Source organism: Trichosurus vulpecula, chromosome 5 (genome assembly GCF_011100635.1).
Source record: "Trichosurus vulpecula isolate mTriVul1 chromosome 5, mTriVul1.pri, whole genome shotgun sequence".
Lineage (NCBI taxonomy): Eukaryota > Metazoa > Chordata > Mammalia > Diprotodontia > Phalangeridae > Trichosurus > Trichosurus vulpecula.
In genome coordinates this window covers 276,449,785-276,463,166 of record NC_050577.1, presented here as the reverse complement: position 1 = coordinate 276,463,166, position 13,382 = coordinate 276,449,785, and the positions used below count along the sequence as shown (strand labels likewise).

Below are 13,382 nucleotides of genomic sequence, written 5' to 3'. Positions count from 1 at the left end.
TAAGGCCTTACCCCACCTATTAGAAGCTGAGACTTACCCCTGTGTTGAAACCTAGGTTTTTCCTGGGTTCAGTATTTCCCCTGAGGTTCCATCCTTTTTCACTCTATAATCCAGTGCCTATTTCTCTAAAGTGGTTTGGACTCAGTATGGTAGGGATGTTTGGAGTCCTGAATGGCAGGCAACGTGGTTTTCTTTTAACTGTTTTCCTTCTCAGCCCAAGTCACACTCAGCTATGCATGTCCCAAACCTTATTTTATTAGAAGAGAGAACAGTAACCGTAACCTTAGGGCTCAGTCTAATTGTGGGATATGGTAGGGATGGGGCTGCACAATTTGGGTCTAAAATGCCAGAAAATGCTTCTTCAGTTTACTGACCAAAGCTGGATTCAGTTGCATAAGGACTGAAGAGCAGCAATCTCCAGCCTCGACCTCCTGGAGATGGGGGAGTGGGTAGAGAGGGGAGAGAAGAGCAGCACCCCAGCCCAAGGCCTAGTCCTATCTTTGGAATACTTCATGGAGTCCATATTTTCTGCTCTGGATTCCCTTCCCTGCCCGCAGATGCTGGTGTCCAGTAGCTGGTGTTTACTTGTTGTAAATCACTATCTACTTGCCTAATCTTTTGCCTACCTTTCTGCCTGTCCTACCTTTCTATGGAGAAAATCAAGCTCTGAATCCTTGCCCTCCCTCCCAACCTAGGGCCAAACCATCTCCAGGACCTCTATTTGTGCCTCACTTAACACCACTGGTTCTAGAACCTACCTGTGTGCTGCAATGCTTCATTCAGTCCTCTATTCCACAAGGATCACTCCCCAAATTATGCCGCTCTGCCACCCCGAGGCTTAGCTGATCCCCTAGAAGCTTTCAGTCTGTTGTTTTATGTCTGGAGTTGGAAGGAGAAGCAGGGACTGTGACCTGGCAGTCTAATTAAGCAAAAGGAATAAGATGTGGGCATGGAACGGCTGAGGATAGGGCTCAGCCCTGATGGTTCAGTGAGGGCGGGTCGGGAGAGGGCTCAGTCCGGGTAGATGATGAAGCCAGAGAAGGTGCTGTACTTGTTGGTGTTCCCCCCATGCACCTTGCCTCCATCCAGCTTGATGAACACCTCGTCCCCCACGTCCAGGTGCAGGATGACGCTGTTGCTGGCGTAGTCGTAGTTCTGGTCTGCATCCTGGGCGATGGCACTGGCCCGGACCTGGGGTAAGGGGACCGATGTCGAGGACAACCTCAGTAGTCCGGGCTCCTGGTATTTGGCCCACCCTCCCCCTTCGTTTTCTGACTGATCGGTTGGCAATCGGGGGGGTCTCAGTTTCCTCTTGCGGATCCCTAGGAACTCAGGCCCAGGCCCTGTCTCTCTCCCATTCCTACTCCCCAAAGCTAACCACACTGGGGGGAGGGGGAATGGCAGCTCGGACACTGCCCAGAAGCCCGTAAGTCCCTGGGGCACTGCAGTATCTGATTGGGTTAGCTGGCTCCCCTCCCTGCAACTTATCATACTGGTCAATTCCCTTTCTCTTAAACTGATTGAGCCTAGGGAGCTAAAAGTTCGGGCTTCAGGTCTCTAACCAGCACTTTTTCTGCTTAGACCAGACATGGAAGAATTCAGTCCACCTGACTGATATCGCGAAATTTTAAAGTCTGCTTTTAGGGTTAAAAGCCTAGTGAGATAGACCCAGGAGTGCCTTTGCTCTCCTTTCTTTTTTCCCTCGCTGCCGTCGACCTCAAGCATCTGATTGTCAACCACTCCTCCCCCTTCCTACACCCCCGCCCAGCATTTCTTTTCCAGTCCCGCAGGGGCTGGTTATTAACGCATTAATTATTCATCATTATTCTAATCACTATTTACCGTCCCCTGGACCGCAGCCTGGGAGCCATCCGCCCAGAATACAGAATGGGCACCGCCCCAGCCCTGGTACACACACACACACACACACACACACACACACACACACACACACACACTTTTCCTCAGTTGTCAGCGGCTGGAAGCCCAGGGGAAAAGGGAGACCCAAAGAAACAGTCGCCAGTCGGTGTGAATGGACTGAAAGACACACGGACACCAGGACAAACCATGGACAAACAGACACTGAGACAGGGAAACGTACAGCCACAGAACTGTGAAGGCAGTGGGACAGTAGTATACGTGGGCAGAAGCAAGAAGACATAAGAACAGGAAAAGCAGACATGGGGACCCCAAACCCAGGAGCCATCTGGCATAGCCTGGGGTCACCCTCCGGGGCACAGCTGCCTGACTGCTTCAGATCCACAATCTCCCTTTACTTGGCCCAGCGTTTAAAAAGGAATACACTGAAATCCTCTCCCACCGAGTGCTACCGAGCCAGCTTAGCCTAGAGAGCTTAGTGACTTGCTCTTAGAACCGCAGCGCAGAGCTCTCCTACCCTTTCTAGCTCAGGACTCCCTTAGCTACATTCCCTAGTGCCTTAGCTCCTAGTCCTTGATCATTGCCCTCGTGATGTTGTGGGCAAAAGGAACCTGAGCTCCCGTTTCCCCAAACCAAAGGCAGCAGCCACAGGTACTGGCCATGGGGCTCCTCTTTGGACTTCCTTCCCACACCTCCTCCACCCTCTTTGTGCGAACCACGTAATACCAGGGTTCGATCGGATCTGGGCGAGTTCCAACAGGTGCAGGTGTATTTGGGGACTATTCGGAAGCGTTCGAACCAGAGGGATGACGGGGGAGTCAGAACCTCAGCCACCGGGATCGGTGGGCTCTTAAAGTCGGGGCTCTGCCCAGTATATTTCTCTCCTCCGTTCCTGTTATTCTTCCTCCGAATCTCGTTTCCTTTTCACCTCCTAGACTCTGCACTCTTATCCCACCTTGGGCTGCTGCCTCTGGAAAGCTCGGAAGTGGCAATTAAGAAAGGAAGCAGACCGCTAGCCTCTGCGATTTAGGCAAAAAAGGGTGGGGGTGGGATGGGGGTGGTGGTAAGGTGGTGGATTGAAGTTGTTTGCGTTTGAAAAACAAACAAACAAGCTTTTTCTTCAAAATCAGAGCCTAATCTCGTGCGAGCCGCAAACCGGCGCCCACCTGCCTGCCAACGGACGTCGGCGGAAACTCTAGGGGACAACAGGGTCGGGAGCTTGGAACTGTAATTGAAGAGACTCCGGGGAGATGCCGGTAGAAGGCAACCCAGGTAGTTTTGAATAAGCAAAAATAGCAAAGTGTTGGAGACTGCAGGGACCGCCCAAGGGATGTTGGGTCTCGGGGTTAGCAGAAGAGGAGGGGAGGTGGAAGGAGTCTAGACGAGGGAAAAGGGCTCGGCCCAAAGTCGGGAATGACAAGAGCCGGACCGGGCAGAGAGACCCAACGGGCTGGAGACCCCTCTATTCTGCCTGGGACCCAGTCCAAGGCCTCTGGAGTGTATGTGGTGGGGGGACGGGGTGTATGGAATGGGGTCAAGGGGATGGGGAGGAGAGAAGCTGTCTCAAGTGGGGAGACTGGAAGTGTCGCTCCTGAGGAGCTCAAGCTAGGGTGGTGGAATAGGGGTGGGGCGGGCAGGTCAGGGATATTGGGCGGTGGACTGGGGACGGGTCCCTCACCTGCCCGTTCTTCATCAGATCTGCCCACATGCTGGTGCCGTCGCCGCCGCGCATCAGCACGTGGTAGGCAAAGAAGTATACACCCGGCATGGGACAGGTGAACTTGCCACTGGCCGCCTCGTATGCGTTGCCTACGTTGGTCACCACGTCGTCGAAGCGCAGCACCTCGTAGCCCTCATGAGGCCGACGCAGCCCAGCGTAGAAGGCTATCCGGGGAGAGTAGGCAGCGGGCACTGCTCCTCCGGGGCCTGGGCCTGGGGGTCCAGGGGGCCCTTGTCTGCCGGGCTCTCCTGGGGGACCTCTCGGGCCCTGTGGACCAGGGGGTCCTCGCAGCCCAGCTTTGCCCCTCCGGCCAGTCTCGCCTTTGGCTCCTGGGGGAAATGGAGGCGCAGAAGCGGGTGACCCGTCGGGATCTGGGCCCGGGGGCCCATGCGGGTCGCAAACCATGCGGCAGCGGCCCAGCATCTCGTAGTGCGCGGGCCCGCGGGAGCTGTGCACGAGCAGCGGGATGGCCACAAGTAGCAGCAGCACCATGGCCACCCCGACGGCCGCGCCCACCACCCGCTTGCGGCGGCTTAGGCGGGATGCGGCCAGGGCCAAGAGGTCCTCCTCACTCTTGGGCGCAATGGTTGCGGCGGCAGCTACCCTGGATTCTCCTAGAGCAACAGCAACAGGGTCTGGGGCAGTATCAGAGCCTTGGCCGGAACTACCCCACCCGACGGTTTCGTCTGGCCTCTTGCCCCTGCAGGTTCCTGCGGCAGTGGTTCCGACCCCGAAAGTGTCTCTTAAAGCAGCTGCCAAGGGGCTTGGTACCGGGGCAGCCCCCGACGGCTCGGTGCCCAGGGACCTGGGGACCCTGCGTCCTCAATTCGCCCTGACTACTCGACACTCACGGATCTCAGATACCTGGGTCACGGGTTCCTCGAATGGTGTGTTTCTCACGAATCCCGGACTCCTGGGTTCTCGAATCCCTTGACGGTTCGGTCCTGGACCAGGCGGGGGTTACCCCCCGCAGGCCGGTTGCCCCGGGCTCTGCGCTTCGGGAGGCACGAACCTGATGCGAACTCTTCATAGGGCTCAGCTCTCTGGCCTTGGGATGGTGCTGACCCCACTCCGGTCCTAGCCCTGGCAGCGGCCCCAGTCCCGCTCCTCTCTCTCACTCTCTTTCTCCTTCTGGCTCTCTCACTCCCTCCCACCCTCCTGGAGTGGCTGAGCGGGCTGTGTGAGCAGCCGCGCGGCGGGAGCCGCTATAAGCGGCCGGAGGCGGAGCGACCCCTGCAGCTAAGAGCGGGGAGGGCGGGGGCGGGGCAGAGGACTGGCCCTCCCCTTCGGTCTTTTCCTCTTCTTCTCTACCCCAGGAAACAGCTGTAAGGGGAGGCCCAGTTACTCCGCCGCCCCCGAAAACATAGGGCCGGGGTCCCACAAACATGTAGCTAAGAGAATCTGGACAGAAGCTAGAAGCAGTATGAAAGAAAAAGACAGAGATACCGAGATGCACAGACAGACACACCAGGAGAGAGAGGCAAATACTTGAGAGACTTGGTGGAGAGAGAGAAAAGGGAGAAAAAGACAATGGAGGGGCAAAAAAAAATTGAAAGAGGGAAAGAAAAGACATTGTTCCCATAACGCTTGGCTTTGCGCTAACACAGGGCAGGTGTTCAATATATACTTGTTGAGTTGCATTGAAAAAAGGCAACAGACCAAAAATGAGTATGAAGCAGGCAGAAAGATAGAAAAGAAACCACCAAGAAATAAAGGGGACAAACAAATACTAACGCAGAGACAGAGACAAAGAGACAGGGAGATAGAAAGAGGAAGGCACGGAGAGAAACGCAGAGAGGGAGAGACAGAGATAGAGTGGGAGAGACAGGAGAGCGGAGACAGGTTGACAGATCCAGAGAAATGTAAATGGCGAGCTGCAGAGAGACACCCAGGTCCGTGTTCGGACTCCAATGTAACACATCAACTCTCTGCAAACGGAAGAGAGCGAATGTGACTGCGTGTGAGAGTCTGTGTGAGACTGTATATGTCTGAATGACTGAACAGGTCTTTCTCTGTGTGTGACTTATGGGTCTGTGTCATGCTATATGTTTATATGACTGCGTGTGAGTTTACATAATTGTAAGTATATGTGATTGTATGTATTTAAATATGTATCAGTGTTTATGCATGACGGTGTTTATGAGTCTGAAAATGATTGCATTATGTGATCATAAAATTACATGATGCTATTTGGAAATATAACTATGTTCCACTGTGTACCTTCATTTGTGTGTTACTATGAATGCCTATTTCTGTGTGAAAGTGTTTTGGGGGAGGGTGTCCTTTTGTCTTGTGTATATGTAGGCTGTCTAATTCTACTGAACGGGGCACAGAGCATCAGGAGAAATTTCTCAGGGTTGCAGCATGGGAGAAGAATGGGATGGAAAAGGTCTGAATTTAATCTTAGTGCCTTCCAAAGGCCTCAGCCAAGCCTACAACCCCTCTCGTCCCCAGTTATCTCTGGCCCAGGCACAGCAGGCACTTGGCACATCTACTTAGAGAGTGAGAAATTGGCCCTGCTTTTAATCTAGAAAAAGGAAAATTGTAACCCATTATCTGAGTTTATCTGTGTGTGTGTGTGTGTCCCACTCCCATCCTTTATAGTTGGTAGAGAGGAGAAATGGAAACTAGCTATGCAAAAAAAAAAATGTAAATCAGTCTGTAGATTTAATGATAGACTTTGCCTTTCCGTGATAGTTTGTGCCTCTGATTTTTGAGAAAAAATCACAAGGGCAGGGGACTTTAGAGTTCCCTTCCAGAATAAGAGGTGAAAGTTCTAGAGGAAGGATACCATACTTACATTTTCCAAACCCCTAGGAATGACAAGGACTGGGTGTTTATAGGACAGAAGATGGAATCAGCAGCCTTGGGGAATTCAAATAGGAGAATGAGAAGGAAGAAGGAGTAGAGATGCTTGGGGAGCCAGGATGATGGGGTCAGGAAACTGCTGTCAGAGGTTAGGGCAGAGGATTTGAGTCTTGGAAGATAGTACTGAAGCAGGACCTGGACCATGGGGAGTCACAACATGTTTCGACATTACTGGGCTTGGGTTGAACAGTAATCTGAGGGGGTGAGGTTTGTGGGACAATCTGTTGCTTTCTGAGCTCCTGGGTGGGTCCTGGCCCTCTTGGGACAGATCCCTTTCTTTCCCCCTCCCTTCCCTTAGTAAGACAAGGAGGGAAGGATGGAGGAGGGGGGGAGAGTTAGGCGAGGGCTTGATAGCTCAAGAGGGTCAGGTAGTGGATGGAGACTGTTGGTAGTGGAAAGAAAGGGAGGGGCTGGCTCTTCGAACTATAAATACAAATTTTATTCCAAGGTCTTTGTCACCATTTGTCTTGGGGTGGGGGAGGCTGAGGGCCTTGACAGCCCCTTGCATGTCTAATTCTAAAGCAGATCCCCCAGGCTGGGATGATGGATGGATCAGAGCAGAGAGAGAGAGAGCAGGTCCAAGCACACACTGCTTTCCCCCAGCTTCCTCTGTCCTATTCTCTCTCTCTCTCTCTCTCTCTCTCTCTCTCTCTCTCTCTCTCTCTCCTCTCTCTCTCTCTCTCTCCCTCCCCTGCCTTCTTCCTCACTTCCCTTTTTCTATCTTACCCTGTGCTCCTCCCAAATTTCTGAGTTCATCCCCCACTGACCAAACTGGTTCCCAATCTTTGTCCTTCACTTTGCATTTTCTTTTTCCCTCTTTTGCTCTCTTTTTCTTTCTCCTTCTTAGCCTCTGCTCTCACTGCAGAACCTCTGCTTAATCTCCTTCTCCAGCCTTTCATATCCTCAAAGCTTTCTTCTTAGCCCTTCCTACACCTTTGCCCACCCTCCATAAACCCTTGTTCACAAACCTCCTTCAGCTCTTCTTTCTCAATCTTTCTTTCTCAGTGCAGACGTTCTCTCACCTTCTTGCTTCTCTGGGGGTGGGGAGCAGAGCTGTTGACTGTAGAGCTGTGGGAGCCCAGCAGGGCTGCAGCGGGGGAGGGGCATGGAGCACTGTGGAGGGAGCTAGGGGGCCAGCTCCATGAATTTATTCATGTTATGGTGCACTTTCCCCCTCACTCTGGAATGATGCTTCTAGCTCACCAGGCACTTCTTTCTTCCTCTGCAGCTGTCATTTGACAGGGCTAGGAGGACCAGGGCCTAGCAGCAAACCCTGGGACATCAAGGTTAAGAGTGAGTTCACAAGGGGATGAAGAGCAGGGGTACAAAAGCAGGAGAGAGAGAGAGAGAACTTAGTGTCAGCTGATCCAGTCAGCTAAACAGAGGTCTAGCAGGGCTAAAAGATGATTTGTAAATGGTAAACAGGAAGAATCAGGTAAGATTTGGGGAAAGGGCTTAAGAGGTGAACCAGAACAGGAATGAGAAGCAGGCCTGAGTCAGGGAGCAAAGGTGGAGGTTCTAGATGGGTTCCCAGTGCTCCCTATTTCTGTCCCAGATAGAACCCCAACATTTACCCAAACCAGTTTGAATCCCAGCTCTACTCTTCATTCTAAATCTAGCCATAAGTGCAGTAATTCTAATTCTCAACTCAATCCCTAGACTAACTATAAATCAATTACTAACCTTAACTCCATAACCTTAACTCTATAACTTAAACCTAAAATGACATTATCCCAGCCCTTACTTTAACCCAAGGGTTGACACTAAAAAATTTTCCCCAGGGCTCCATCCAGGTGTCACAGTAAGGAAGACCATGCTTTTGGTTAGCATATTATTAGCATATTATTTGCATGAGATATGTATAGCCTATTGTTCCCAAGAAGTTTTCATGTTAAAATTTTATGATGTCTGCCTTTAAGGTCATCATTTCTTGATTACTCTCTGTTCTTTCTATACCCTACTAACCCCTTAACAGAAGGAGAGGAAGAAAACAAAGAACAATGATGGCATATTGCAAGGGCCCACAAGACACCTTTGGGGTCAATCATGGTCCCTTGGCCTATTCTTGGAACACACAGCTCAAACTTATCCTTCCAAAACTCTGAGTGGGTAGAGAGTTTAAGGGAAAACCCAAGATACCTCAAAACAGGGAAATGAGAAGGTAAGGAAACCAGTGGGAGAATGAGGAGAGAACAGGAATAGGAGAAAGCCAAAGGAAGGGCAGAAGGAACTTAAGAGGTAAAACAAAGAGGAAAGGGGTGGGAAAACAGTAATATGTAAGAAGGGATTGAATCTAAAGAGAAAAGGGACTAGAGCTGGAAGGATCAGGAGAAGATGGGAGAAAGTAGGAATGGAAAGAATAAGATACGGAGTTTAGTATATATGTAAAAGTAAGTTAGAGGGGTGAAGAAGAGGGTGGGAAGAGATTGTATAGCTCTAGAGGGCTAAAGACTTGAAAAGAAAAGCTAGACAGAAAGTAGTAGGGGAAAAAGACTATGAAGAACAGAATAAAACCAAATGAAATAAAAGGAACAAAAAGGTGTGGGGTAGAGAAAGCTAAGAGGGAAGAAAAAAAGAGGGGAGATTTCTATCTTAAAGGTTCAGGGGTATATGGCCCACACCCAGGGTTGGCCTAAGGCCCTAGCAAACCTGGGAGCAACCAGAGTTGTGATATATTAGGGGGTGCCAAAATGGAGTATCTTAAAGTTCCCAATGTAAGAAACAAATATTCACTACCTGAGGTCCCAACAGTCCTAGCCAGCATTGTTCCATTTAATAGTTGCATTCTCATCAAACCTGGAAGAGCCTTCCCACAGACTTCTAGAGGGACTGGCACTGCATCTTCAGGACGCTATTATTTCCTGAGCTGGTCCATCTATTGTAGGGTTCCAATATCCCTTTCCTCAGTAGCCACCTAGGCCTGATCCTCTCTAGACTCCAAGCACTATCAAGACTGAGGAACTAGTGGCTGTAGAGGTTTTCTATTTCCTCTAGGGAGCAATTAGGGCTAATCCAGAAAACCATCTGGGATTGAAGAATACTGACTTCTTACCAAGTAAATACCCTTTACAAGGGTATTTTTCCTAAGGTATATTTCCTAACCCTTTTCTATTCCTAGATCACAACTCTGCTCTCCACTTCTTAACCCTTCCCTCCCTCAAAATCATCCAAGGCCCTTTCCCTCCCCACTCTTTGCTCCTTACTAGCTCCTGTTAATGAAATGTGCAAGTCACAGACAGCTGCCAGGCCCACTGGTTAATAGATTCCAAAATGATAGGTGAGAGGAAGGGGGCAATGCTAGAAAGATAGGGCATAAATGGGATATATCAGCCGTGGAACGAGTGAGGGTATGTTGACTTAAACTTGCCATGTTGTCCGTGATCTCTGACCCCAGAATAGAGTGGGATATATTAGAAGGAGATGGGAGTGCCTAGATGAAGGTGGGTGCAGCAAACCAAAATGAGACCACAGATGGGCTCAGCTGCCCAGAAAGGAGCAGCAATTGAGGCCGGAGCTATGCCTCCCGACGCTATAGATATCCTCCTGCCCTGTGAGCTGTGGCCTCTGTCCATGAGGTCTCCTGCAATCAGTCCTGGGGACCTGTGCTTCCCAGTTGGGCTCTCTACGCATTGGTTGAAAGGGGAATGAGACCCAGTTCCTTTCCCCCTTTTAATTTCTACTTGGTTGGGAATGCTGCCGGGATCCGGCCTGTTTCCTGCTCATCTATAAACCGCCCTTCTCTGGTCCTGGTCCCGACACAGACTCTTGACTCCCCAGGCTCTCTTCACTAGCCGGGCTCCCCCCATCCTCCATCCATCCCTGTCAGTTGGGCGGCTCAGAGCCCCAGAGCCAGGGCCCGCCGGGTTCCTCCTCCTTCCATCTCTCCCCTCTTCCTCCTCCTCTCCCTCTCTGGCGGCCTCGGCCTTTATTAGGGATTCCAGGGCTGTCGGTCCAGCCATCCATCCTGTCCGCCGGCAATTAGGCGGCCAGACAAAGAGCAGCTTCGGATGGATGAGGGTCCCGGAGGATAGGAAATGTGAAGGGTCAGCGCTGCCGCCCGCGCACCCCCCCGCACCCCGCTCCCTCCTCCGCATAATCACCGCGCAGCCCGTCACTCACTCGGGGCCGTCCGGGGACCTGCTGAAGGCTGGAGAGAGGGGAGGAGGGAAGAATACTTTGGCCCTGGGCCCCAGGAGTTGGAGGAGAGGGGGGCGCCGGGGGTGGGGGAGTGGGGCGGGGGCACCTCTGCCTCCGGGCGCCTCCTGCGGGAAGCAGGCGGGACTGCTATCCCGGGACGCCTTCTGCGGCAAGAAGAGAGGACTTCGGCCCTATGGTTACCCCCCCACTCCACCCCCACTTCTGTAAAGTGAACCGAATTGAACCGAGGCAAGTCAAGAATTTCCAAGCATAGTGAGAGTGGAGTAGGGTTATAGGTGTTGAGCTGGAAAGGAGTGGAGTGGAGCCTGGAGTCAGGGCTTCATTGCGGCTGTTCCCCGCCAACACCACCCCCCGCCCCCCTCCCCGACCTGACAAATCGACATCTCAATCTGACAATTACCCGCCGTGGCCTGGGGAGGGGGCTCCCTGGTCCTGTCCCTGATCACCGGGTGGAGGGAGGTGGGCGATCCTGGCAGTGATGAACGAGGCGGGGATGGGGGGGGTGCTCCGGGCCCTGAGCGCGCATTCATTACACCGACTGACAGCTGGGGGTGGGGGGGCCGGCGCGGAGGCGTACGTGCCTAGCTAGAGTGAGGCCGGTGGTAGGAGATGGGGAGCTGCGTGTATGTAGAGGGGTGGTGGTGTGGAAGACTACTTCCTACATTAGTGGGAAGTCCTTTTCACATGTCCCGGGATTTGTCCCCCTGTTTCTCCTAATAGACCCCCCGCCCCGGACTTCAATTTCTTCCACCTCGGCTGCCCAGCCCGGATGGTTTTTGTTCCTTATTTCCGAGAGACCTCCATCCATTTCTCTTTTCCCGTCTAGGCCCCGCTTCAAGCTCCATCTCTTCTCAGAGATCATAGTCAGAGTAGGTTTGGGTATTAAAGGCAATCCGAAGGACTTCTGGAGGATAAAGCTCCCGAACGGAGGAGGGAAGAGGTGGGACAGGGAGCTCTGGTTCAAGCTGTTGTTTGGGGCAATGATTCTGGTTCGTTCTGGGAGGTCTGCCCGGGTGTGAGTAATTGGTCAGTGTGTGTGTGTGTGTGTGTGTAACTCGTGGTTAAGGGTCAAAGTGTTTCGATGTAAAAGTGTCAGGGATAACGCCTGGGTGTGTGTGTGTGATTGGGGCGTTGTAAATGTGTGTCCCCAAGTGTGTCGGTGTGTCTTTCAGTATGAGCCGCAGCCCTTCAGTGTGATGGCCTCACCGCTCAGCTGTCAGATCCCTGTCTCTGGCTCTGGAGGAAATGGCAGCGCAAGTGGTGACAGCTGGGGGGTGGGGTGGGGGGGGGGATTTGTGTGTGAACGAGGAGGGTCTTGTTAACTGTCTGAGTGCCGGGCTACACGATAGGTCCCGGCCCAGTCACTGCCCATGAGGTAAATTTGAATCTCTGCTCCTTCCTCCTCCTCCAAAAAAGCTCCTCTTCTCCAAGTTTTTCAGAGAGAATAGAGAAGGGACCCCTGTGGACCCAAGCAGAGATTTAGGACCCAAAGTGGCCATTCTCCCAGAGCTGGAGAACTAAAGTGGCACTTCCGCGTTGGGGTGTAGGTCGGGGAAGAGATCTTGATAACACTGGGACTTAGTTAGTCCCTAGTGACAAGAGTCAAGGATTGATGGATTCATGGCATCTTAGAATTGGACTATAGGCCAGCTCCCTCCTTTGACATACAAGAAACAGACTAAGGTCTCAGAGACCACTCTGGTTCACAACAGCTTAAAACAGGGAGTGGAAGGAAGGGGGTCACCTTGTAAAGAGAAGTGGAGCAAGAGTTTGGCCTGGGATGAGTAGGGGTACCTGGATTAGATAGAAATTCCATCTCTGGAGACTGACCCCTGTCTGCTTCTAGGCTAGGCTAGATCCTGTCACTGGTCCACTCATGAGGGGATGTTTAGGTGGGAAGGGCCTAATGTAGTATGCCAGGTTAGACTCTCCCGTAGTGTCAATTTGGCCTTTAAGTAGGTTGTTCCAAGGCAGAAGTTTGTATGGATCCTCCTGGAGGGAGGCAGCATGGTACAGTGGTATGATCCGTGGCTCTGGAGTCAAGAGGATCTGGGTTCTACTCTCAGCTGTGCCACTTCCTACCTTTATGACCTTGGGGAAAACATTTCACCTCCCTGGGCCTCAGTTTCCTCATCTGTAAGATGGGGTGGGTGGACTACATAATTTCTAAGGTCCCTTTAAGCTCTGTTTCATGCTGATAGTACTTCAAATAGTTCTCTCTCAGTTTTGCACATTTGGAAAAACACTCATAGAAGCCGTTGCATCAAGGCTGGTGATCTTATACACACTGCCTTCTCAGAGAGAATTTTCTGTGCTTGGCCTCTTTTCCTCTGGGCTTCCTCTCTTAAGCCCTGAAAAAAAAAATGTCTTTCCAAATTTCCAGTCTTCCTCTTGTACCTCTATTATCTCTGTATTTTCGTCTCTATGCCTGTTTACTTCAACATATATCCACCTGTGTTTGCATCTCTTTCTATGTGTCCATGCATTTGTATTTCTGCTGCCCCCAGACTATGATTTTTATCCCTGAGGTATCCCTTCTTGAAGGCCCCTCGACCCAGAAGTGAGATCCGTTGTAATTGGTGAGGAGGGGGCGGACAGGAGGGAAAGTGGAAATTCGGGGATACTGAGCCTCTTTTCCTTGTCTTAAATCTACCCCTGGTAATAACCTGGATCTCCGACCCCGGGGACCCCAGCGAAAAGGGTGTCAAGGCCGTGGCCAATGCTGTGGCCGATTATCATTCTTGACATAGGCGGTGGG

General features: G+C 51.8%; 1 protein-coding gene across 1 annotated transcript; it reads right to left on the bottom strand.

Annotated features, from left to right (window-relative positions):
* Nucleotides 1–234: 234 nt before the first annotated feature.
* On the bottom strand, nt 235–4,780 carry C1QL4 (complement C1q like 4). Its single transcript, XM_036762037.1, has 2 exons — nt 3,557–4,780; nt 235–1,191 (listed from the first exon to the last, which is right to left on the bottom strand). The coding sequence occupies exons 1-2, from the start codon at nt 4,088–4,090 to the stop codon at nt 1,012–1,014; spliced, it is 714 nt and encodes a 237-aa protein (XP_036617932.1). The 5' UTR covers nt 4,091–4,780; the 3' UTR covers nt 235–1,011.
* Between the last annotated feature and the right edge of the window lie 8,602 nt (nt 4,781–13,382).